At 44.9% G+C, this 26,090-nt stretch overlaps 1 protein-coding gene across 1 annotated transcript in view; it reads left to right on the forward strand.

Annotated features, from left to right (window-relative positions):
- The window catches only part of LOC141051126 (uncharacterized), an 87,584-nt gene that overhangs the window by 42,966 nt on the left and 18,528 nt on the right, over positions 1–26,090 (forward strand). The window contains 3 exon segments of the mRNA XM_073548013.1: positions 10,184–10,274; positions 11,208–12,467; positions 14,933–14,945. Coding sequence (XP_073404114.1) covers positions 10,184–10,274; positions 11,208–12,467; positions 14,933–14,945 — 1,364 coding nt within the window.

Here is a 26,090-nt window from a genome sequence, read left to right on the forward strand (position 1 = left end):
ATGGAGAGAAGGTTTCATGAAATCTTCCTTATGATATGTAGACAGCTGTGAAGTAGAGATGAGCGAATTCTAACTATATGCATTTTGCTTCACACAAACTACTCAAAATTTTGGCCACTGTATCACATATTGCAGGAGATTTGATCAGCCATGGAAGGATCAGATGAATTCAGATGAAGGTGGGCAGGCTTCCCAATAATTTCTTTGCAGCATTCACATCCAATCAGCGTGCCTAGTCAGGAGAGAGACACTGGCAATAAGAATGTGTGAGCAGAGGATGATAAGGACTCAAGTCAATCATAACAGAATGATGTTACTTCTGACAGTGCCACCATCAGTTTGATTCAGTTTTTTTGGTACATTCCTCCTCTTTCAACACTAAAACAGTTAATCTTTTCTAATGGACTCCCAGTGCATGGCAAAATTGCGCGTTTAAAACCGCCGCGAAAAAACCGCAACGTGTGAACTCAGCCTTACAGTTTGCACACATTATCATCACTGTCCCCGATGGGGCTAACAATCTAAATTCCCTATCAGTATGTCTTTGGAATGTGGGAGGAAACCCACGCAAACACGGGGAGAACATACAAACTGCTTGTAGATGTTGTCCTTGGTGGGATTCGAACCTAGGACTCCAGCGCTGCAAGGCTGCAATGCTATCCACTGAGCCACCGTGCTGCCCGAATATGAATGATAACACCAAAACTTTTTCTCCACCCATGATTAGTGGTTGGGTGAAGCCATTTTTGTCAAACTACTGTGTTTTCTCTTTTTAAATCATAATAGCAACCCAAAACATCCAAATGACCCTGATCAAAAGTTCACATACCCCATTTCTTAATATCGTGTATTGCCCCCTCTAACATCAATGACAGCTTGAAGTATTTTATGGTAGTTGTGGATGAGGTTCTTTTTTTTTCTCAGAGGGCAAAGCTGCCGACTCTTCTTGGCAAAAAGCCTCCAGTTCCTGTTAATTCCTGGGTTGTCTAGCATGAACTGCGTGCTTGAGATCTCCCCAGAGTAGCTCAATGATATTGAGGTCAGGAGACTGAGATGGCCACGCCAGAACCTTCACTTTGTTCTGCTGTAGCCAGTCGACTTGTGTTTTGGATCGTTGTCTTGTTGGAATGTCCAAGTACATCCCATGCGCAGATTCCGGGCTGATGCTTGCAAATTTGCCGCCAGTATTTGCTGATAAAATGCTGCATTCATGTTTCCTTCCTCTTTGACCAAGTTTCCTGTGCCTTTGTAGCTCACACTTCCCCGAAACATCAGCGATCCACCTCCGTGCTTTTACAGTAGGAATGGTGTTCCTTTCATCATAGGCCTTGATGACCTCTCTTCAAATGTAACGTTTAAGGTTGTGGCCAAAAGGTTAAATTTTGGTCTCATACCGTGTTCCAGAAGTTTTGAGGCTTGTCTCTGTGCTGTTTTGTATTGTAGGTGAGATACTTTGTGACCTTTGCACAGTAATGGCTTTCTTCTGGCGACTCAACTATGCAGCTCGTTTTTCAAGTGCCTCCTTATTTTGCATCTTGAAACAGTCACACTGCTAGTTTTCAGAGAGTCCAGTATTTCAGCTGATGTTATTTGTGGGTTTTTCTTTGCATCGAGAACAATTTTCCTGGCAGTTGTGGACAACATTTTCTCCTTCGTCTCATTGGGGGACACAGGTCCTGTGGGTGTATGCTACCGCCATCTGGAGGCTGACACTAGGCAAACAACACAAGGTTGGCTCCTCCCCCGCCGTATACACCCTCGCCCTGATTGCGGGCGGACACCAGTTTTTTGCTTAGTGTCTGTGGAGGCACACGTCTGGTCTTTTTTCTCCAGACTTTTTTCCCATGAAGATTAGACAGAGGCAACGGATCCTATTGAAAGGGTCTGATTTCCCCAAACCATCAACGGGCGAGCACGTGTCGAGTATCGTCTCCACGTATCCTTTTCCGCACCGTGGGACAAATCTGGGCTTCCCCAGTATTTTTTATTTTAGTTTGCGTTTTTCTTTTCTTTATTTTTTCTATGAAGATGAGACAGGGGCAACGGATTCTATTGAAAGGGTCCGATTTTCCCAAACCATCAACGGGCGAGCACGTGCGAGTGTCCCTCCACGTATCCTCTCCCACGACGTGGGACATGATGCCGGACCTAGCCCTGACCACCCCTAGGTATGGAAACCATGGGCTGTACAGTGGCACAAGATGGTCCGAGCGGCCCCCACTGCTCCACCAACGCTAGACGGAGGTGCTGCAAGGCGGCGGACGGTCCCTCTCCTCGGCCCTGGAAGCTGGATGGAGTTAGGGTGCCTGCACCGTCCTGGATCCCCCCACCACCCCCGCCTCCCCGGTGGTTTTCATACCTGTTGGCGGTCCCGGATGAAGGGCGTGGGTGGGCTCGACGCACTGCAGTGCAGCTGCCAGGCCGTGCATGAGGGCTCCTGGGCAGCAGGGGAGAAGAGAGCAGACTCACTGAGCGTGCAGCTCTCAAATCCCCCCCCTCCCCGTTCCCTTTTTTCCGGGTAGGTGACGCTGGGTAGGGATTAGCAGGCAGGTGTCAAAGCTGCATCGTCGCCATTGCAGTGCCGCCGGCCGCTGCGGCCCCCCCCCCCCCCGTGGGCGAATGCTAAACATTTTAGCCCGCGGCTTCGGCCGGAGCTAGGCCGGGGCGGAAGTCCCGCCCCCGTCCACGCAGCATCACTTTCAGCGGCCCGCCCCCGTGAGTCTGGGTGGGCGCCGGATAAATTGAGCCCCCAGCTTCAAATCGGGGTAGGCCGCGACCGGTAAAGTGGTCGGCCTGCCCCACAGAGGAGCGTAGCACGTGAGGGGGACGCAGGAGCGGGTAAGCGCAGCCACGTCTGCGGGAGCACGCTAGAGACCCCGGGCTATCCGGTGCAAGGGGTGCCCCCCCCCTCAACAAAAGAAAAACGGTGAGACAAAACGCCTGGCAGATGCAATATGGCCGGGAAAGGGAAGACGCACACTTTCCTCTACGCTGCATGCATCTCCTGTAGGGCTGCATTCCCGCGAGCACAGAGCAGCAAGTTGTGCGAGGCCTGCAACTCCGAACGTGCCCAGGAGCCCCCCCGGCAGCGGAGTGTGGGGAGCAAAATCCGCCGGAATGGGCTCTATCATTATCCCAATCTATGGCATCGCTTACAAGGGCGATCAAGTCTCTTAGCGCCCCGAATGGGGGTAGGGATAGTGGCTCGCTAGTCGGGGAGGGGTCCTCCACCTCACAAGAACCTTCGGCCTGCAGGGGCCGCTCTCATGCCAGGCAAGTGCGGAGGAAACGGACCCACACGAGGTCTCCCGGGCTATCCGGTGCCTCGGCATCTGGGAGTTCAGCATCTCGCTCTCCCTCACCAATGGTCGGGAGCGGGCGGAGTTTGGATTGTGACTCAGACGGTCCACTGGACCTAGATACCCCGGGGTGTCAGGAGACAGTGGACAGCCTCAAATCAGACCCTGGGGGTGGAGGATGAGGTTACTTTGGCTTCAAGCCATAAAGTGGCCTTTAAGCAAGCCAGACGTCCCCACAGAGTGTTTGGTACTCACCCAGAATTTGAGGACATAGTGCAGCGTCACAGAGAACGCCAAGATAGGCGCTTTTCGGGCCAAAAGACTATAGAAGCAAGATATCCATGTGCCCCGGATCTCCGTAAAAAATGGACGGAATCACCAGTAGTGGATCCACCAGTGTCGCACCTGGCCTCGAAGTCTCTATTGTCGGTACCGAGTGGCTCGTCCATTAAGGACCCCACTGATAGGCTCATAGAGAGGTTGGCTCGATCAGTTTTTGAGGCGTTAGGGTAAGTGCTCGCTCCCTCGTTCGCGGCGACGTGGGTGGCCAAGGCCATGATGTCATGGTCGGAATCATTGAGTAAGTCCTCACAGGATAGGGACTTGCCTGCGGAGGTGTCAGAGGTCGCAAATCAGATTGCTATGGCTGGAGACTACTTAATCAATGCTTCCTTGGATGCGGCCAATTGTGCGGCATCCGCAGCCGCTAACGCAGTGGCCATTAGGAGAGCCCTTTGGTTAAGATCTTGGCGAGCTGTTTCTATCTCCAAGAAGTCTCTGACTCCCTTGCCCTATCAGGGAGGCCGCCTGTTCGGGGAGAAGTTGGATCAGCTCATCTCCGACGCGACAGGGGAAAAAAAACAGCTTCCTTCCGCAGCAGAGAATTAAACAGCCTTTTCGCCAGGTCCCGGCGCGGTTTCGGGCCTTTTGCAACACCGGATGGATGACAGCCGCCGGTTCGGCCGGCCCAAGTCGCTCCAACCAGGATAGGGAGCGACAGGTCCCATATAGACCCAATCCATTGGGGAGGATGCGCGTGCGCCAGCCCAGGTCGAGAGGGACCAGGCCTCAGAAATCCTCAGCCAAATGACTCGGGGCATGTTGTAGGCGACATCAGCAGGGTAGGCGGCCGCCTGCTCTTCTTTCGCCATGTCTGGGTCGACATAGCACACTACTCATGGGTGGCGGAACTGGTGTCTTTGAGGTACAAGATAGAGTTTATCAGGTACCCCCCAAGACGGTTTTTTCTGTCCCGACTTCCCAAAGTGAAGTCCCGGGCGGAGGCATTTGCTGGGGGCCATCGATTCACTCCAGTACAACGGGGTCATAGTTCCCGTACCAGAGCTCAAGAGGGCTCGGGGTTTTTATTCCAACCTGTTCGCAGTCCCCAAGAAGGATGGGACTGTCAGGCCGGTTTTGGACCTGAAGCTCCTGAACAGATTCATCAGGGTCAAACATTTCAGGATGGAGTCTCTCCGTTCAGTTATATCGGCCATGGAAGAGGGAGAGTATTTAGCCTCGGTCGACATCCAGGATGCCTACCTACACATCCCCATTTTCCCGCCGCATCAAAGGTTCCTTCAATTCGTCATCAATGGCCAACACTTCCAGTTTGCAGCACTGCCCTTCGGGCTAGCCACCGCCCCCAGAGTGTTCACGAAGGTAATGGCAGTCGCGATGGTCGTCTTACACTCTCGGGGCATAGTCGTCTTGCCTTACTTAGACAACCTCTTTGTGAAGAGTCCCTCATTTCAGGCATGCGAGGAGAATCTCCCGCTTAGGGTGGTTGATTAACAGGAAAAAGTCATCCCTTATCCCAGCCCAGAGGATTTGCTTTCTAGGGATGATCTTCGACACCTCCCGAGGGTTGGTAATTCTCCCTCAGGACAAAGCCCTAGCGCTCCAGCAAGGAGTCCAGAAGCTCCAGCAGCCAGTCCCTCACACCATTCGTTTTGGGATGATGATACTAGGGAAGATGGTGGCAGCAATGGAAGCAATTCCGTTTGCCCAGTTTCATCTTCGCCCTCTACAGCACTCCCTCTTGGCAGCTTGGGACAGGAACCCGTTTTCGCTCGATCAGCAGTGCCGACTGTCCGTTCAGGTCGGGCAGTCACTGGAGTGGTGGACAATCAGATCCTCCCTTCTTCAGGGGGAACCTTTTCCCCAGGACACTGGATAGTGGTCACGACCGATGCCAGCCTCCTGGGCTGGGGAGCAGTTTTTCGCCACCACACGGCTCAGGGCCAATGGTCGCAACAGGAGGCACACCTCCCGATCAACTTGTTGGAAATACGAGCGGTCCGGCTGGCGCTGCAGCATTTTCAGCACTTCCTAGCAGGACGGCCCATTCGGATTCAGTCGGACAACGCCACAGCGGTGGCTTATGTAAATCATCAAGGGGGCACGCGCAGAAGGGCAACCATGCGCGAGATAGGATACGTGCTTCAGTGGGCCGAGAAGAACCAGTCGGTATTATCGGCAGTCCACATCCCAGGCGTAGAAAATTGGGCAGCAGACTTCCTCAGCCAACAGGAGGTCGTGGCTGCGGAATGGGCCCTGCAACCCGAGGTCTTCCAGCAGATTTGCCAACGATGGGAAACTCCGGACGTGGATCTGATGGAGTCCAGAAGAAACATCAAGGTGGCCATGTACGTTGCTCGGTCACGGGACCCACGAGTGTTCGAAGTGGATGCATTGGTTCAACCATGGAACCAGTTTCGCCTTCCATACTTGTTTCCCCCGTTGCCATTGGTCCCGAGGGTCGTCAGGAAGATCAAAATGGAAGGGGTTCCAGCGATTCTGCTGGCACCAGATTGGCCCCGGCGGGCGTGGAATGCAGATCTTGTACAGCTGCTCACCGACGTCCCATGGCGACTACCAGAGCGTCCAGCTCTACTGTCCCAGGGACCGATTTTCCACCTGAACTTAGGGGCCCTGTGTTTGACGGCATGGCCGTTGAATCTTGGATTCTAACCCGGGCGGGGTTCGAGCGCGAAATGTTCACTACAATGGTTAGCAGCAGGAAATCTACCTCAGCAAGAATCTACCATCACACCTGGAAGGTTTTCTTCGCTTGGTGCAGAGAGCGGGGGTTTTCGCCCCTGACATTCTCTGTTCCCAACATCTTGGCTTTTCTCCAATCAGGCCTAGATGCGGGATTGGACCCGAGCTCCCTTAGGAGACAGATTTCGGGGTTGTCCGTCCTTTTTCAGCGGAAGATTGCTACTAATATGCAGGTGAAGACTTTCATCCAGGGAGTCTCTCATCTAGTACCTCCCTATAGGGTGCCAGTGGGCACCTGGGACCTTAACCTGGTCCTGAGTGTCCTGCAAGAAGCTCATTTTGAGCTGCTGCAGGATATTTCTTTATCGTTCCTCTCTTGGAAGGTGGTGTTTTTGGTAGCCATTACCTCCGTGAGGCGAGTGTCGGAGTTGGCGGCTCGGTCTTGCCGAGCACCTTTTCTCGCTTTCCACAAGGATAAGGTGGTGCTTGAACCAGCTCCCCCTTTCTTCCGAAGGTGGTGTCCTCTTTCCACATCAATGAGGATATCGTCTTGCCCTTGTTCTGTCCGGCACCGGTTCATCGCGTGGAAAAAGCTCTTCACACGTTAGACCTGGTGAGAGCACTCAGGAGGTACGTGTCGCGGACGGCACCCTTTCGACGGACGGATACGCCGTTCGTGCTCCCTGAGGGGCGCAGGAAGGGACTCGCTGCCTCAAAAGCGACCTTAGCCAGATGGATCCGTTTAACTATTCAGGAGGCCTATCGCATCAGAGGTGCGCCGGTTCAATCAGGGATCAAAGCACACTCTCCTCGGGCAATGGGCGCCTCTTGGGCGCTTCGGCATCAGGTCTCGGCGGAACAGGTATGCAAAGCAGCGACCTGGTCCAGCCTGCACACATTTGCCAAGCATTACAACATCCATACTTAGGCTTCAGCGGATGCGAGCCTGGGTAGAAGGATTCTCCAAGCAGCAGTAGCGCACCTTTAAACAAGAGGTGCATGTAGCTTGGATCGGTGAGTCAATCTCCCACCCAGGGACGGCTTTAGGACGTCCCAGAGTACCTGTGTCCCCCAATGAGACGAAGGAGAAACATGGAGTTTTGTGAGTACTCACCGTAAAATCCTTTTCTCTGAGACGCTCATTGGGGGACACAGCACCCACCCTATTAGCCAAGTTGGCTTTAGTTTATTTAATTAATGTGTATTTCTTTTGTGAATGTCAGGTTGTTTTTTTCTTTGCCAGACATATTGTTTTCTGCATTAAGGCTGATTGTTATTGTTCTCCTACTGTTTTTGCACTAAACTGGTGTCCGCTCGCAATCAGGGCGAGGGTGTATACGGCGGATGAGAAGCTAACCTTGTGTTGTTTGCCTAGTGTCAGCCTCCAGATGGCGGTAGCATACACCCACAGTACCTGTGTCCCCCAATGAGCGTCTCGAAGAAAAGGATTTTACGGTGAGTACTCACAAAAATCCATGTTTTGTTGGTCTACCTGACCGTGGTTTTGTTTTTACAGAGCAACTGATTTTCCATTTGTTAAACACAGTTTGAACGCTGCTGACTGGCATTATCAATTCCTTTGATATCTTTTTGCTTCCCTTTCCTGTTTTATACAGTTCAACTACCTTTTCCCATAAATCCGTTAACCATTCTTTTGCTTTCCTCATGATTCACAATCCAGAAAGTCAGTAGCTGGATGAAAGATGCAAGAGTCTGTCTGGATCCCAGAAACTCACTCAGCTTTTATACACACACACTGATTACGAGCAAACAGGTCACAGGTGAGGATGTTGCCTTTAGTAGCCATTCAAACCCATTTGTGTCAACTGTGCATGTTATCAGGCCAAAATCACCAGGGTATGTGAACTTTTGATCAGGGTCATTATGATTTAAAAAGAGAAAACACAGTAGTTTGACAATAAATTGCTTCACCCAACCACTTATCATGAGTGGAGAAAAAGTTTTTGTGTTATCATTCATATTCTCTGAAAAAAGGCCAAGAAAGCAAAAATTCTTCTGAGTTATGTAAACTTTTGAGCACAACTGTGGTTCTTGTTGCAGCATCGGGTGGCATTTATGCATTTATTTTACATCCTCTGAAATTTTAGTAGATGGACATCTCCCCATCCCCACCAACAACAGGGCAGAACATTGCATACACTCCCCACAATAGATGTTTTAATTCTCATGAGCATGGGCGGCAAAAGCCATATGAAGAAGGAGTTGCTCTTCTGCATTGAGCAGAAAAGGTCCCAGTGATTGGCTCACCAACAACTACAACTAGGCAACTTAGTAAGCAACCATGGGAGAAACATTGGCTAGGTTTGGACAAAATAACACATCCCAGATATGATACACATCCTCAATTTGATTGTGGAACATTTTTTATACAAATATACTCCTGGGAAGAAGATGGTGCTCAAGGTCAAGAGAGTGTGTGGGCATTCATTCATTCATTCACATGTGGCAAACAACGTCCTTTAGGATATAGAGGGACAGATTAGTGTGTCTTTACACTGGCTGATTTGTGAAGTTGCGTCAAAATGAAATCAACGCTGCATATTGTGTCTGTCTGAGCAAAGTAAGCCTTTGGGGTGGCTGGAAATATGGCAGCAGAGAAACTGGAGCGTACATGACATTATTATCTGCCGGTGATGAGGGACGCATTTTGCTTACTGAGGCACTTCAAAGAGGCTGCTAAGCTTATTGAATTGGAAAAAACGCTGAGAATGATGCTCCAAGGAATGGAAGAAGAATCGAAACTTTCAAACTTATCCTACTTCCATGACTACCCATCATAATCATATTAGAAAACACCCTGACAAGAATGCAACAAGGGACGAAGTAAGAATTGGAAAATGTATATTGTCGCCCTGCGTCTGTTATGTTTCCATGGTGCTTTCTCGTGGCTTTTTCATGGACCACAATGTATGGGCCTACAACCGTTGTTTCACATTGTTCTATAATTGTTCTTAATACTTTCTTGGGGCTTTCTTTGGCGTGTGTTGGGAAAGAAAATATTAAATATGATGATCATTATTAGCATTTCATCATCATCATCATCATCATTACTATTTTTGGATTTTGTAAGCATGGAATTATGCTATACCCCCTGGTTGGCCCCTGTGTTGGTTTGGGCCCAAAATGCTTACATATTTTCCTGCAGAAATCCATTACTTTTGTGGGCACAAAAGTCTGGTTTATGGCATTTCATAATGGATCTACATCAAATATTTTCAACTGTGACGACGCACCACTGCAACAAGGCAAGGTGTTCCTGGCATCTCCAAGTTTTGCAGATCTGAACATCTACACAGGATTGGACTTCTGCCTAGGGCAAGTAACAAAGTCCATATGGCTTCTTCTTCCAGAAATTACCACAGAGACATCAATTTCCTGAAGAAGAAGTCATATGGACTTTGAAACGCGTTGAATAAACCACCAGAGTTTTTCACTTACATCTGAATTTGTATCATTATCCACAATTTCTCTATTAAAATGTCTCTGAGAAGGTCGCGTTGGCGGCTCGTGGATCTGCAGCAGCTGATAAATACATGCTTTCGCTCTATGCCATCAGGTGAGCAGCTCTTTGTTAATATCTGCAAATAATCCGAGGGATAAGACCCTATTTGCGCTTTCTTGTTTCCTTAATTTACTATTACTTATGGCCAATGTGAACATGGAGGCTTTGGTGAAGCTGACAAATTCGAATTTCAAAAGATTCTCTCATCTCTACTATGAAGTTCTTTTGTTCAGTCTTTTATCCACCAGTATTATATGGTTTATACTTGTGTAATGAGAACGGTGGAGATGGCAGGATTAGAGCTGATCATAGATGTGACTTCTCCAACTGTCTGTGACTTTTACAATATTTGTTTCAGGGTAAAAATCTGACCAATATTAATACTACAGAGATATATGTGAGGGGTGATGAGCGGTGTAAAGAGGAGGTTCCTACAGATAACCGCACAAGTGAGTAGTAACCATATATATTCACATGACTGAGGCTGAATTAACTTAAAAGAAGAAAAAAGTCCATAAAATTGATTACTAATTTATTAGTTCTTGCACTGAGAAATCATTAACCTAAACCGTCCCTGTCAAAGCATCCAAAAGTTACAATCCAAACAGTTTTGAACTAAAGATTCTGGAGATTTAAAGGGAATCTGTCAGAAGGTTTTTACTATGTAATCTGACAGCAACATGATGTAGGGTCTGAGAGACTGATTCCAACAATGTATCGCTTAGTTTACTAGGCACAGAAGTTATGATGAAGTCACTATATTCTCTGCTGCAGATCTAGGAGAGCTCAGGTGTTGGGCTATGTAAGACAGCTTTCTGTGTACATTGTATAGAGACAGAAAACTGCTAGTCATTGCTGTGCTGAGGGCATAGTTGGACTAGAAGGCACAAGGCCATTTGTCCAGTAGTAGTAATATCCTGCTGGTAAAACACTGATCATATCAAAACAGCAATACACAGCCCAGTAAGTAACACATCACTGTAATCAGGGTCTCTGCCACAACATTGTAGTGCTCTCAGGATAGATAGGAAAAAAATGGTGAAAAATACCCTTTAAGTACTTCTGCTCATAACCCATTATATCGGGTGAGTGCTATCCGGGGTTTTCACGGATAGCATTTGTACCTATGGTATTCTATGGGGCTATCACATGTCCAATTTTTTTCCAAAAAATTGGTGACCTGTCTAATTTAATCTGAATGTCAGATCAAAATTGGCAATGCATGTCTGTGGGTCCGTGGAAAATATCGGACCACACTTGGATGACATCCGAGTGGATTCTAATCATTTATTGGGTTAATCGCAGCCTATAGATGCTTATTCTAATTTCTCCTAATATTTCCTAAGTGACCCTACCCCTAACAGTTTTTTTTTTTTTAACAGGTGACTGTATCAGAAGCTCAGAAGGCCAGCAGATGTATTTTGATTTTAAAGCAGAAGATCATGATTTCATACAAGACATTTATGAAGAACATATCATTAACTCAGCTATACCCTCAGCCTTTGACAGCAGAGATCTATCAACTGAATCTATTGAAAATGTCCTATCTTCTGATTCATCACAGACTGTTCAAGAAAATAAAAATAGAGCTCTCCCAGGGAAGAAGCAGTATTCATGTTCGGAATGTGGGAAATATTTTAACCAGAAAAGTCATCTTGTTACACATCAAAAAATTCACACAGGGGAGAAGCCATTTTTATGCCCAGAATGTGGGAAATGTTTTGTAGGAAAATCACAGCTTGCTCAGCATTGGAAAACTCACACGGGAGAGAAGCCATTTTCGTGCTCAGAATGTGGAAGAGGTTTTACAGTAAAAGCAAATCTTGCTAGACATGAGAGAATTCACACAGGGGAGAAGCCATTTTCATGTCCGGAATGTGGAAGATGTTTTACAATAAAAGCAAGTCTTATTAAACATCAGATAATTCATACAGACGTGAAGCCATTTTCATGTTCTGAATGTGGGAAATGTTTTAAACAGAAATCAGATCTTGTTACACATCAGAGGCTTCACACAGGGGAGAAGCCATATTCATGTACAGATTGTGAGAAAAGTTATAGTGTTAAATTAAATCTTGTTAAACATAAACAAATTCACAAAACAGAAAAGCCATTTTTGTGTCAGGAATGTGGGAAAGGTTTTACATGTAAAGCAAATCTTGTTACACATCAGATAATTCATACAGGGGAGAAGCCATTTTCATGCTCAGAATGTGGAAGAGGTTTTACTGTAAAATCAAATCTTGTTACACATCAGAGAGTTCATACAGGGCAGAAGCCATTTTCATGTTCAGACTGTGGGAAATGCTATAGATTTAAGCCAAATCTTATTACACATCAGAGAATTCATACAGGGGAGAAGCCATTTTCATGTTTAGAATGTGGGAAATGTTTTAGATATAAGTCAAATCTTGTTACACACCAGAAAATTCATACAGGGCAAAAGTCATTTTCATGTCAAGAATGTGGGAAATGTTTTACCCATAAATCCTATCTTGTTACACATCAGGGAACACACACAGGGCAGAAGCCATATTCATGTTCAGAATGTGGGAAAAGTTTTACTCGGACATCCAGTCTTGTTGACCACCAAAAAAATCACAGAGGGGAGAAGCCATATTCATGTTCACAATGTGGGAAATGTTTTGTACACAAAAAATATCTTATTAAGCATCACAAAACTCACAAAGGGAAATAGCCACTCATTTTCTTTGAATATAGTTCACTGATAAGTAGGTCAAGAAGACAAATAGCACATCTATATATCAACCAAGTGCATAGAATACTACACATTAACATATACTTGTTGTTTCTAATTGTTAATAAATGTTTACTTTTAAAACTGAAATGCTTTTAGTTTAAACTATCTTTTTTCGCTGCCTTAACAATAGAGTTGAGGCATAGCTGGCATATCCTTTTTCAAAATTCTATTTTTATTGAAAGGTTAAATCTTCAATTACAAAAATACAAAAAAAAAAAAAGAATAACTAGGACAATATCAGCATCAATATATCATAGAATATAAATATAATGTCCAATAAAACATCAAGTTAGGCTAGTTTCACACTAGCGTTTATTCCACGCAGCGCACGGATCCGCTAAGCCCCGCCCCTGCCGGCTCACTGCCCGCCCTATCCGGTCATCGCCGACCTACTATCGCACACGGCTGCATGCGATCTGCGCACCCTGTCTTTAGCATAGGGTGCACAGATCGTGCGCTAGTAGGATTTTGGCGTGCGCTGCGCACTTTTGAGGGTGCGCCGAGAGCGCCGAAATGCAACATGCTGCATTCGGTGCACCTTCAAAAGCGCGCAGTGCACGCCAAAATCCTACTAGCGCACCCTATGCTAAAGATAGGATGCGCAGATCGCATGCAGCCGTGTGCGATAGTAGGCGGTGATGACCGGATGGGGCGGGCAGGGAGTCGGCAGGGGGCGGGGCTTAGCGGTGCCGTGCGCTGCGTGGAATAAACGCTAGTGTGAAACTAGCCTTATAGGAAGAAAAAGGAGGGAAGGGAACATTTTAAGCCATCAGTACTACAATTATGAAGTTACTAAAGTCCAATGGAAACCATACATAGTGCAGCCAGGCACGAACCAACGCAGAGCACAATCCAGACAGAGAAGAGACGCATTGGGGAAAAGGGTGGGTCACATCATTCTGATGGAAGACGGTAGGCATCGGATTCCTGGTATTCAATCCAGTCTCGCAGTATCTATCACAGTCAGTGGGGGATTGGGCAATCAAATGTTTCTTCCTATTTAGAAGGGCTATTTCACAGAACCACTCTTCCAGAGTAGGTAGAGAAGTACTTTTCCAGTGACGAGGAATGATATTCTTAGCAGTGTGTATAAGGAAGCTTATTAAACATTTTTTGTATCTAGTGAGACTAGCTGGGATCATAAAGAGGAAAAGACATTCAGAAGAGTCGGGCACAGAGAGACTAGTCATTTTTTAGTAGTCTGAATTACCTGAGTCCAGAAACCTATTATGGGACAGCGCCACCAAATGTGTGTCATCATCCCCTCCTCCACTCCACATCTCCATCATCTATCTGATACTGCGGGAAACCACTTATGAAGTAATACGGGAACCCGGTACCATCTGGAGATGATCTTAAAGAAGGTCTCTTGAGCTTTGGTTGCAATTGACGTTTTGTGAGCAAATTGAAAACATTTAGCCCATTGTGAGTCTTCAAAAGATTTTCCCAGTTCTCTTTCCCATGCATCGCAATAGGATGGTCTGACAGTTGTAGTATGGGCTGTTAGGCCATGTGCACACGTTGCGGATTCTGCTGCGGATCCGCAGCGTTTCAGACTGCGGGTCCGCAGCAGATTTAGCTGCGTTGTACAGTATCATTGTTTTCAATGGTAAACTGAAAAATGCAGTGCACATGCTGTGGATTTTTCCGCAGGTTCTAATCCACAGCATGTCAATTCTTTGTGCGGAATCCGCAGCGGTTTCACACCTCCATTGTAGGGCTAAACCGCAGGTCTTTTGACCTGAGAATTTACCTGCAGATTTTTCCAAATACGCGCGGGAGAAACCGCAGGACCTAAAACTACATGTGCACACAGCCTTAGGTGTTTATAAAGCAATGAGATGGAGTGCAAGGGTGGAGACGACGACAGGCATAGTTTTTCAAAATTTGTAAGATCCCTCTTGAGCCGTCTATCTTTTCTAACATGGGAATGGAAATGTTGCAATTGTCTATAGTCGTAGTCGGCTCTTGGAGGGATAGAGCAGTCTTGAAATATCTCGTTGAGGGGTATTAAAGATGCGTTAGATACTACATGAGCAAAGTGAAGAGGGTGATATTTACTTGAAAGATAGTCCGGGTAAAAAGGTGGGATTGTCTGAGATTGTGTATAATGACCTACCCTTTTTGTACTAGTAGCCAGAGGAGAATTACAGACCTTGTAGAATTTGTCAGGTCACATTTTGTTTAAGGAAATTAACCTTTTGTTGGGGAACAATCGTATTATGCGAAAATTTTGAAAACTTTCTATCCATCTCATTGCTATAGCTATGTGCTTGAAAATATTGCCCCGTAAAAGCTTTTCCACAAAAACATCAGTAAAATCAGTAGTATGTTTTTTTTTTTTAGCATTTCAACACTTGTGCTGCTACTGTATAGATTGGACTGAAGCTTTTTAGGATTGACAACAAAGTGGCTTAGTGGTAGGTTATCTAGGACCCAATTTAGAGACAGTAGTGAAGGAGACTTTGCACTCTGCGTGGCAGTAATTGAACAAAAAGTTTTAATGGCAATTCGGTCCCTAAATCTAGACCTTCATCAGAAACTGGAAAGAATTTTTCCCAATGGAAGATGAAGGTAAAGAATGTAATACTTTTCATACTATTTCACCTGGAGACATAAATTTGAAGGGATATTCAGTTTCCAGTTCATATGTGCTAACTTCAGTAAACTATGTTCCAAATTATTACGCAAAAAGAGTTTAGGAGTGATAAGGTTAGAAATTTTTTGTTTGTCATTTAAACTCATTGATGGTGATGTGTGTCAGGGCTCTTTATATCACTGAAAGCAACTGCAGATACCTGTGCAAATTAGTTTGGCAGGTGTGTCCAAATAAAGGCAAGACTACTTAAGAAGGATGTTCCACATTATTAAGCAGCCTACATTTTTTGCCAAAATGGGAAAGAAAAAGGATGTGTCGGCTGCTGAGAAGCAACAAATTGTGGAGTATTTAGGTCAAGGCATGACTACAATCAACATTGCCAAGACACTTCATCGTGATCATCGCACAATCAAGAAGTATGTAGCTGATTCCCAGCACACACGTGTGCGTGCTGATGAGGAAAAATTGAGGACTCTTTCCAACAGGCAATTGCGTCAGGTTAAAAGAGCAGCTGCAAAAATGCCTTGTCCTAGCAGCAGACAAGTTTTTGAAGCTGCTGGTGCCTCCAACGTCCCCCGAACAACAAGATGCAGGGTCCTTCAGAGGTTTGCAGCTGTGCGCAAGTCATCCTGTCGACCACCTCTATCCACTGCACACAAGCAGAAACGGCTCCAGTGGGCCAAACGATACATGAAGACTGACTTCCAAACTGTTTTGTTCACCGATGAGTGCCGTGCAACGCTCGATGGTCCAGATGGATGGAGTGGAGGATGGCTGGTTGATGGACACCCCATGAAAACACGGCTAAGGCGCCAACAAGTAGGAGGTGGAGTAATGTTTTGGGCTGGAATCATGGGGAGAGAGATTGTCGGCCCCTTTAGGATCCCTGAAGGGGTAAAGATGAACTCCATCATCTATGTGGAGTTTCTAAACCAGCACTTCCTGCCATGGTTCAAGAGGAAGAACCGTGCTTTCCGCAGCAAGATCATTTTCATGCATGATAAAGCACCGTCTCATGCTGCAAATAACACATCTGCATCTCTGGCTGCTATGGGCATAAAAGAGGACAAACTTATGGTGTGGCCACCATCTTCCCCTGACTTCAACCCCATTGAGAACCTCTGGAGCATCATCAAAAGGAGTGTCTATGATGGCGGGAGGCAGTTCACATCTAAGCAACAGCTCTGGGAGGGTATTCTGTCCACATGCAAAACAACTGAAGCACAAACCAAAAACTGACAAATTCAATGGACGAGAGAGTTCAGAAGCTTCTTTCGAACAAGGGGTCCTATGTGCAAATGTAACATCACCTAGAATAAAGTTTTGACTAGAAAACTGTTTGATTTCATTTTGTAATAAGCTGATAATGCTTATAATTTCAGAATTGACCATTTTTTTGTTCAAAATAAAAAGGTTGAAAACTCTGCTGTGCATAATAATTTGGAACATGCAGTTTGAGTGTTTATTATTTTTAAAAATATACTGTTTTCATAGGCAGTTTGTTAAAAAAACATTGCAATTATACTAGAATATTAGATGACTGGAAAATAACAATGACTGCAATTCATATAGGTAATTTAGAGAAAATATGAGGAAATATTTTTTGCATAATAATTTGGAACACAGTGTATTTGTAGAACCACTACCATTCACAAGAACACCACTCCATTCTGATTGGGAAATTAGAGCTCTATTCTTGAGATTGCTGTAAAAGTGACATGGCTCTCGCCCCTCAAATAAAATATATAAAATCCAGTGAATTCTGCTCTCCCAAAAATGTCCCCTCCTTCTGAGGCCAATGGTGTCTAAAGGACAGTAAGCGCCCACGTTTGGCACTATTGTAGTGGGGAGAGAGCACTTAGCAATTTACGGGGTGTGCATCGTAAGATGCACAAGCTGGGCACAATGTATGGTGGCGCTACAATATATGAGGGGCTCTACACTGTATAGGGGCACTAAACTGGCATATTTGCCATTTTCCAGAAAAAAACTGGTATGGATATTACAAAATAGTCACTGCAGCCATAGATGAATTAATTGAGGTGCAATTTCTACAATGGCATCACTTTTGGGGGCTTTTATAATAAATAATAATTTTATTTTTATATAGTGCTAACATATTCCGCAGCGCTTAACAGTTTGCACACATTATCATCACTGTCCTCAATGGGGCTCACAATCTAAACTCCCTATCAGTATGTCTTTGGAAGGTGGGAGGAAACCGGAGTACCCGGAGGAAACCCACGCAAACACGGGGAGAACATATAAACTCCTTGCAGATGTTGTCCTCGGTGGGATTCGAACCCAGGACTCCAGCGCTATCCACTAAGCCACCATGCCACTGTGTTGCCCAACAATAATGTAGTATAGCAAGGTGAGTGAACGTATATTTATAGAGTCCCCTCTTCCTCTGTTTCCAGTTGAAACAGAGCTATTATAAGATATATATACAGTGGGGCAAAAAAGTATTTAGTCAGTCAGCAATAGTGCAAGTTCCACCACTTAAAAAGATGAGAGGCAGCTGTAATTTACATCATAGGTAGACCTCAACTATGGGAGACAAACTGAGAAAAAAAAATCCAGAAAATCACATTGTCTGTTTTTTTTTCATTTTATTTGCATATTATGGTGGAAAATAAGTATTTGGTCAGAAACAAAATTTCATCTCAATACTTTGTGATATATCCTTTGTTGGCAATGACAGAGGTCAAACGTTTTCTGTAAGTCTTCACAAGGTTGCCACACACTGTTGTTGGTATGTTGGCCCATTCCTCCATGCAGATCTCCTCTAGAGCAGTGATGTTTTTGGCTTTTCGCTTGGCAACACGGACTTTCAACTCCCTCCAAAGGTTTTCTAGAGGGTTGAGATCTGGAGACTGGCTAGGCCACTCCAGGACCATGAAATGCTTCTTACGAAGCCACTCCTTCGTTGCCCTGGCGGTGTGCTTTGGATCATTGTCATGTTAAAAGACCCAGCCACGTTTCATCTTCAATGCCCTTGCTGATGGACGGAGGTTTGCACTCAAAATCTCACGATACATGGCCCCATTCATTCTTTCATGTACCCGGATCAGTCGTCCTGGCCCCCTTGCAGAGAAATAGCCCCAAAGCATGATGTTTCCAACACCATGCTTTACAGTAGGTATGGTGTTTGATGGATGCAACTCAGTATTCTTTTTCCTCCAAACACGACAAGTTGTGTTTCTACCAAACAGTTCCAGTTTGGTTTCATCAGACCATAGGACATTCTCCCAAAACTCCTCTGGATCATCCAAATGCTCTCTAGCAAACTTCAGACGGGCCCGGACATGTACAGGCTTAAGCAGTGGGACACGTCTGGCACTGCAGGATCTGAGTCCATGGTGGCGTAGTGTGTTACTTATGGTAGGCCTTGTTACATTGGTCCCAGCTCTCTGCAGTTCATTCACTAGGTCCCCCCGCGTGGTTCTGGGATTTTTGCTCACCGTTCTTGTGATCATTCTGACCCCACGGGGTGGGATTTTGCGTGGAGCACCAGATCGAGGGAGATTATCAGTGGTCTTGTATGTCTTCTATTTTCTAATTATTGCTCCCACAGTTGATTTCTTCACTCCAAGCTGGTTGGCTATTGCAGATTCAGTCTTCCCAGCCTGGTGCAGGGCTACAATTTTGTTTCTGGTGTCCTTTGACAGCTCTTTGGTCTTCACCATAGTGGAGTTTGGAGTCAGACTGTTTGAGGGTGTGCACAGGTGTCTTTTTATACTGATAACAAGTTTAAACAGGTGCCATTACTACAGGTAATGAGTGGAGGAAAGAGGAGACTCTTAAAGAAGAAGTTACAGGTCTGTGAGAGCCAGAAATCTCGATTGCTTGTTTCTGACCAAATACTTATTTTCCACCATAATATGCAAATAAAATGAAAAAAAAACAGACAATGTGATTTTCTGGATTTTTTTTTCTCAGTTTGTCTCCTATAGTTGAGGTCTACCTATGATGTAAATTACAGACGCCTCTCATCTTTTTAAGTGGAGGAACTTGCACTATTGCTGACTGACTAAATACTTTTTTGCCCCACTGTATATAAAAACTAGTCTTAGCGCAGTAATATAGAGGAGTGCAGACAACTCTGAGCAGATTAATAAAGTGGAGTGCTGAGTTCTATGGTGAGTCTAAGGCTATGTGCACATGCTGCGGATTGGTCTGCGGATTTGTATCTGCGGAACCGCAGGTAAAATGACCTGCGGATTGACCTGCGGTTTTCCCCTGCGGTTTATCACCTCTACAATGGAGGAGATGGTAAACCGCAGCAGAATCTGTAGAAAAGAAGTGACATGTCATTTCTTTCTGCGGATTCAAAACCGCAGCTTTTCCGCAGTTAAAAATCCGCAGCATGTGCACTGCAGAATGTAAATCACGTAGACTTACATGCTACTGTACACTGTCTGCAGATCCGCAGCGGATCCGCAGCAAAAACCGCAGCGTGTGCACATAGCCTCAAGCTGTTGTGCAAGTCCTGTGTAGCAGAAGGAGCTGCAGCGTCTGCAGGGACAGCAATAAGAGTCCAGAGAACCCCAAAAATGGCGGGTACCGAGGACCAGCTATATTGTTAATGAGGGAGCGTGGAGCTCATTTCTCAGCTCTCACACCACGCTTCCCCCTCAGGTACCTCCAAAAGACAGCCGCGCCGTCCGGTCAGTCCCTTCGGAAGTGGGATCAACAGTGCTGTGCCTCCTATCGGAGCGCACAGTAGAAGATGGCGCCGTCGTCCACAGGCCTTATTTCCCGCCGGAGCTTTCCCAGAGCCCGACTCACCGGAGCAGTGCACCGCACCTCACCAGGAGCCAGAAACCCCCAGGGGACCACATTGCTTGCAGTTAAACCCCATTCACTGCGTTATAAAGTCAGGATCTTAGCCAGGAAAATGGGAACTGTGCCTGGACGCGTCCTCTCAGCTCCACTACATCGCCACGCTCCCCTGTGTGAGTATTTTGATGGTTAAGAAGATCTGATTTGTTGATACAGCTTTTTCCACATTCTGAGCATGAAAATGGTTTTCCTGTGTGAATTCTCTGGTGTACAATTACAGCTGACTTTTGGTTAAAACACTTCCCACATATGATACATGAAAACTGCTTCTCCCCTGTATGAATTATTTGATGTCTAAGAAGACCTGATTTCTGGGTAAAGCATTTCCCACATTCCGAACATGAAAACGGCTTCTCCCCCTTGTGAGTCTTTAGATGTACAGTAAGCTGTGATTTCCGATTAAAACACTTCGTACATTCTGAACATGAAAATGGCGTATCCACTGTATGATTTTTTGTATGTGCAGCAAGCTGTGATTTACTGCTATAACAATTTGCACAATTCTCCTGTTCTGGCAACTTAGGGGCTTGCTAAATGTTGCCCGCAATCTATTCTAGCAAAATATGTTCTCCAAAAGCCAAATAGCGCTCCTTCCTTCACAGCCCTGACGTGTGTGCTAACAGTTCCTTCTGACGACATGGGCATCACCATGTTTGGGAGAATTTGCGCAATAAATTATGGGGTCCAGTTTCACCTATTAACCCTTGTGTACCTGACAAATTTGCAGCAAATACAAAAATTATATTTTTACCACTAAAATGTGATATTTCCACATCTCAATGTTATAAAATTCTGTGAGGCACCTATGGATTTAAGATACTCACTACACCCCTTGATGAATTCCTTAGGCAGTGAAGTTTCAAATACAAGGTCACGTGGGTGGGTTTTGCTGTTTTGGCACCTCAGCTAATGGAACCCACAATCTATTTAAATGGAGTCTGTATTCTAAAAGCCAAAATGAAACCTATAACAAGGCCAACACCCACAAAGAAAAAACCTGATCAACTGATTAGTATAAAGGTTCAAAGATGGACAAAGAAGGTTCAGTGCATAAATCAAGGAATTCATACAATGGAAAACACCAAAAGGAACCAAATAGTAGTAAAATATAAAGCTTTATTAGAGATAAAAATTATAAAACCATATAACTGAAAATAGATAGGGATGTGACAGAGGTAAGCCAATAAGGTGGAACCACAGTTAGAGTCAGGCAAACAAACAGGCTTGTAGATGATAAACCAATTCGCTCAAAAGTGCAAGTGCATATGTGCAATACTATATACCCAACAATATAGTCTGGAAAATTAATGTATCCATGCCAAGGAATAAAGCAAAAGAATAAAGGAGGCTGTGTACCAGATCAAGGACATAAAGTGCAGAGCTATGAAATGTGCTCCCACGGAAGAAGGCATAACACTAACGTGCGTTGGGGCGGGTGGCACCACAGAGTCCCAGGTAACAACTCAGGCAACTATTGTACTATTTCTCTACACATTTCATAGCTCTGCACTTTATGTCCTTGATCTGGTACACAGCCTCCTTGGATTTTTTGCTTTATCCCTTGGTCTGGATACATTCATTTTCCAGACTCTATTTTTGGGTATATAGTATTGCACATTTGCACTAGCACTTTTAAGCGAATTGGTTTATCATCTACAAGCCTGTTTGTTTGCCTGACTCTTACTGTGGTTCCACCTTATTGGCTTACCTCTGTCACATCCCTATCTATTTTCAGGTATATGGTTTTAAAATTTTAGTCCCTAATAAAGCTTTATATTTTACTACTATTTAGTTCCTTTTGGTGTTTTCCTTTGTAAGAATTCCCATTCTAAAAGCCAAGTAGCACTCCTTCTCATCCGATCTTTGCCGTGTGCTCAAACAGTAATGTACAACCACATATGGGGTACCGCCACATTTGGGAGAAATTGTACAATTGTGGAGTCCAATTTCTTCCATTACCCTTTGTCTAAATCATAAATTAGTTGCTAAAATTTTATTTTAGTGGAAAAAATGTAATTGTTTGATCTCTCATCTAAATGTTATAAAGTTTTGTGAATCACCTGTAGGTTAAAAATGCTCAGTACACCACTAGATGAATTCCTTGAGGGGTCTAGTTTCCAAAATGATGTAAGTTTTGGGATGGGGTTTCTTTTGTTTTTGCATGTCAGGGGCTCTCCAAATGCGACATGGCTTTCACAATCTTTTCTAGACTAATAGCATTCTTTCCTTTCCCAGACCTGCAATGTACACAAACAGAAGTTTTTGACCACATATGGGGTATCATCGCGTTAGGGAGAAATTGTGTAACAAATTATGGGGTTCGTTTTCTCCTATTATCCATTGTGAAAATTTGGGGCTAAAACTACATTTATGTAAAAAATAAAATTTCAATATGAAAATACAAACTAATGTTATCAAATTCTGTGTAGTAACTGTGGGTTCAAAAGGCTCACTATACCCCTTGATAAAATCCTTGAGGGGTGTAATTTCCAAAATGGGGTAACTTATGTTTTTTGTTTTTTTACTGTTTAGGCACATCAGAGGCTTTCCAAATGCGACATAACACCCGCAGACCATTCCATCAAAGTCTGTGTTCCAAAACATCACTACTTCCCTTATGAACCCTATTGTGCGCTCAAACTGTACTTTTTCCCCACATATGGGGTACTCAGGAGAAATTGCACAACTAAATTTAGATTCCAGTCACACCTTCCTTTCTGAGCCCTACTGTGTGCCCAAACAGGAGTTTTCTCCCACATACACTGTACCAACGTACTCTGGAGAAATTGCACAATTTTTGGGGTCCATATTCTCCTATTCCCCTTGCAAAAATGCAAAAAGTGGGTCTAAAGTAAAATGCTTGTGAAAAAAAGCTACCGTAAATGTTATTTTTTTTTCCTTCCACATTGCTTCAGTTTTCTGTGAAGCACCTGAAGGGTTAATAAACTTCTTGAATGTGGTTTTGAGGAGTGCAGTTTTTAGAATGGTACCACTTTTGGGTATTTTCTTTCATATATGTCCTCCCCAAAAACACTTTAAATGTGACGTGAACCGTAAAAAATGAGAAATCGCTGGTCAACTTTTAACCCTTCTAACTTCCTAACAAAAAAAGTTTCAAAAATTGTGCTGATGTAAGGTTGGTTTCACACTAGCGTTTTATCGCGCAGCGCATCGTGCGCTATCGGGCGCACACGCAATGTTCCCCTATCTTTAACATGGTGGTCGCAGGGTCTTGTGATTGTACGCGCTCATCAGCGTTTAGTGTGCTCTGCGCATTTTACATGTGTGCCCAGATGCGCTGTACGCTACATGTTGCATCCTTTGTTCCGCCTACATCGCTAACAAAATCGTGCGTGCACGGTGTGCGCCCAAAAATAGCATTACCGTCTATGGGGTCGCTGACGTGCGCTTGGATGCGCGCAAGTCAGCGCTTTGTGCGCGCACGCGATTTGAGTAAACAATTTCTAGACACTTGTCTAAACCTCCCCCTAAACAAGCAACACTGCTTGAGAGGAGTCTAGATAAAAGAAGGTGTCTTCAGGGTCAGACCTATACTTTACAGACAGCCTTGCAGAGACCAGTCAAGAACCTACAATAGCTTTCCTACTGTGGATTCAAGCTTCAGAAGCCAAAATGTGAGTATTCTTCAACATAATGTCTGTGTGTCCTGTACAATTTATTATGTACTAATGTATTTTTTGTTTAAATTTCAGCATGTCTTCTTCTGGATCGGTCTATTCACCATCTCGGCAAGAACTGGCCCAAGCTGATCGTGAGGTGAGGATGTTGCTGCCTTTGGGTAAGTTTAGCTGCCTCTAGAAATGTGTTGTAATTTCTTTTTTTCTTTACAGACATCGGACACGGGCAGTGAAGATGAAGTGCGGGATCAGTCTGAGCGGGAGCAGTCTGAGTGGGAGCAGCGAAGTCAAGTCGTGGCGAGGAGACGCAATGTTAGTATATAATCTGTCCTTTTTTTTTCTGTCTTTATTTTCATCTTTTATCTTGCTTCTTCTCTGTTTCTTTTTCTATCTTTTTCATTCTCCAAAATTACAAACATCCTAATATTTTTTTTTTCTAGGTTCCACAACGGGATGACGAAGAAGTGTACATAGACAACGAGCACCTCATCTGCCTTGTTGAGGAGCGTATCCCGTTGTGGGACAGCCGTGACCAGCAGTACAAAGACACAGTGGTGACCCGGCAGCTCTGGAATGAGGTGGCCGCAGTAATGATGGATGGCTGGGACACCGCCTCTCCAACTTCAAAAAGGGCGTTCAGTAAATATAAAGATGCTCTGTGATACTACATTGATTTTTTTGTCCAGATGGTGCTGGTGTGTTTGTGGCAAGATATATTCTTGCATCAAACACACCAATGCCTTGTGGAAAACAGTAATTGCTTTTTGTTTAGAACTGCTGTCTTGAAGTTGCATTGATTTATGGTCCTGGTGGTGCTGGTGTGTTTGTGGCAAGATATATTCTTGCATCAAACACACCAATGCCTTGTAGAAAACAGTGATTGCTTTTTGCTTAGAACTGCTGACTTGAAGCTGCATTAATTTATGGTCCTGATGGTGCTGGTGTGTTTGTGGCAAGATATATTCTTGCATCAAACACACCAATGCCTTGTGGAAAACAGTGATTGCTTTTTGTATTGAACTGCTGTCTTGAAGCTGCATTGATTTATGGTCCTGATGGTGCTGGTGTGTTTGTGGCAAGATATATTCTTGCATCAAACACACCAATGCCTTGTGGAAAACAGTGATTGCTTTTTGTTTACAACTGCTGTCTTGAAGCTGCATTGATTTATGGTCCTGATGGTGCTGGTGTGTTTATGGCAAGATATATTCTTGCATCAAACACACCAATGCCTTGTGGAAAACAGTGATTGCTTTTGTATTGAACTGCTGTCTTGAAGCTGCATTGATTTATGGTCCTGATGGTGCTGGTGTGTTTGTGGCAAGATATATTCTTGCATCAAACACACCAATGCCTTGTGGAAAACAATGATTGCTTTTTGTATTGAACTGCTGTCTTGAAGCTGCATTGATTTATGGTCCTGATGGTGCTGGTGTGTTTGTGGCAAGATATATTCTTGCATCAAACACACCAATGCCTTGTGGAAAACAGTGATTGCTTTTTGTTTAGAACTGCTGTCTTGAAGCTGCATTGATTTATGGTCCTGATGGTGCTGGTGTGTTTGTGGCAAGATATATTATTGCATCAAACACACCAATGCCTTTTGGAAAACAGTGATTGCTTTTTCAAATGCTGTCTTGATCCTGTTTTCACTCTTGCTCCGGATGATACTGTTGTTTTGGCTGCCACATACAGTATATTCTAGCAGGAAACATAACAGTGTCCTCAGGATCAACAGTGACTGCATTGTGTATAGAATTTTTTTGTGCTACAGCATTGACTGTTTGCAAAGTTCTATCAGGTGTGTGCTGATAATTATCTTGTCTTCAGTGCATTGTCTAACGTTTTTTATTTTTTTTCCCAACAGTGAACAAAATACGCACACGTTTGCGCTCGATGAAGGACCGCTTCAACACTGAGGGACAGGTTTGCAGTGGTTCAGCGGCAAGGCGCAGAAGAAAGTACCGCTATCATCGCGAGTTGGCTTTCCTGAGACCGCTCCTTGCCAGCAGAGCGTAAGTTTTTTTTTTTCTTTTGTTTTTTATTACTATGTGCTTTTCTATTCCACAAGTGATGCTTCTTGTAAATGCATGATACTAATGTTTTCCCTTTCTTTCCTCAGCACTTGGAGCAGCACCCTGCAACCTGTCCCGGGAGCGGTTCTTCATCGATCGACCTCGGACCCGTCCCAGCCATCCGACAGCCAGGAAGCATCTTGCAGGTCAGCAACACAAACAGCTGGTGACCAGGAAGCTGGTCCATCAGGTGTTCCCCTGTCCCAGGTCTCTGTCACTGGTTATGCGGGCACTACCCGCCAGCGGCAGAGGGCCTCGGACAGGCCTGTCATGCCCGAGTTCATGCACTTGAGCAAGGCCTTTCAGGCCAGCCTCAAGGCGCTGTCCGCCAGAATGGAAAGCGGTTT

Source organism: Dendrobates tinctorius, unplaced genomic scaffold, assembly GCF_039654945.1.
Source record: "Dendrobates tinctorius isolate UK_male_01 unplaced genomic scaffold, ASM3965494v1 ptg000155l, whole genome shotgun sequence".
Taxonomy (NCBI): Eukaryota; Metazoa; Chordata; class Amphibia; order Anura; family Dendrobatidae; genus Dendrobates; species Dendrobates tinctorius.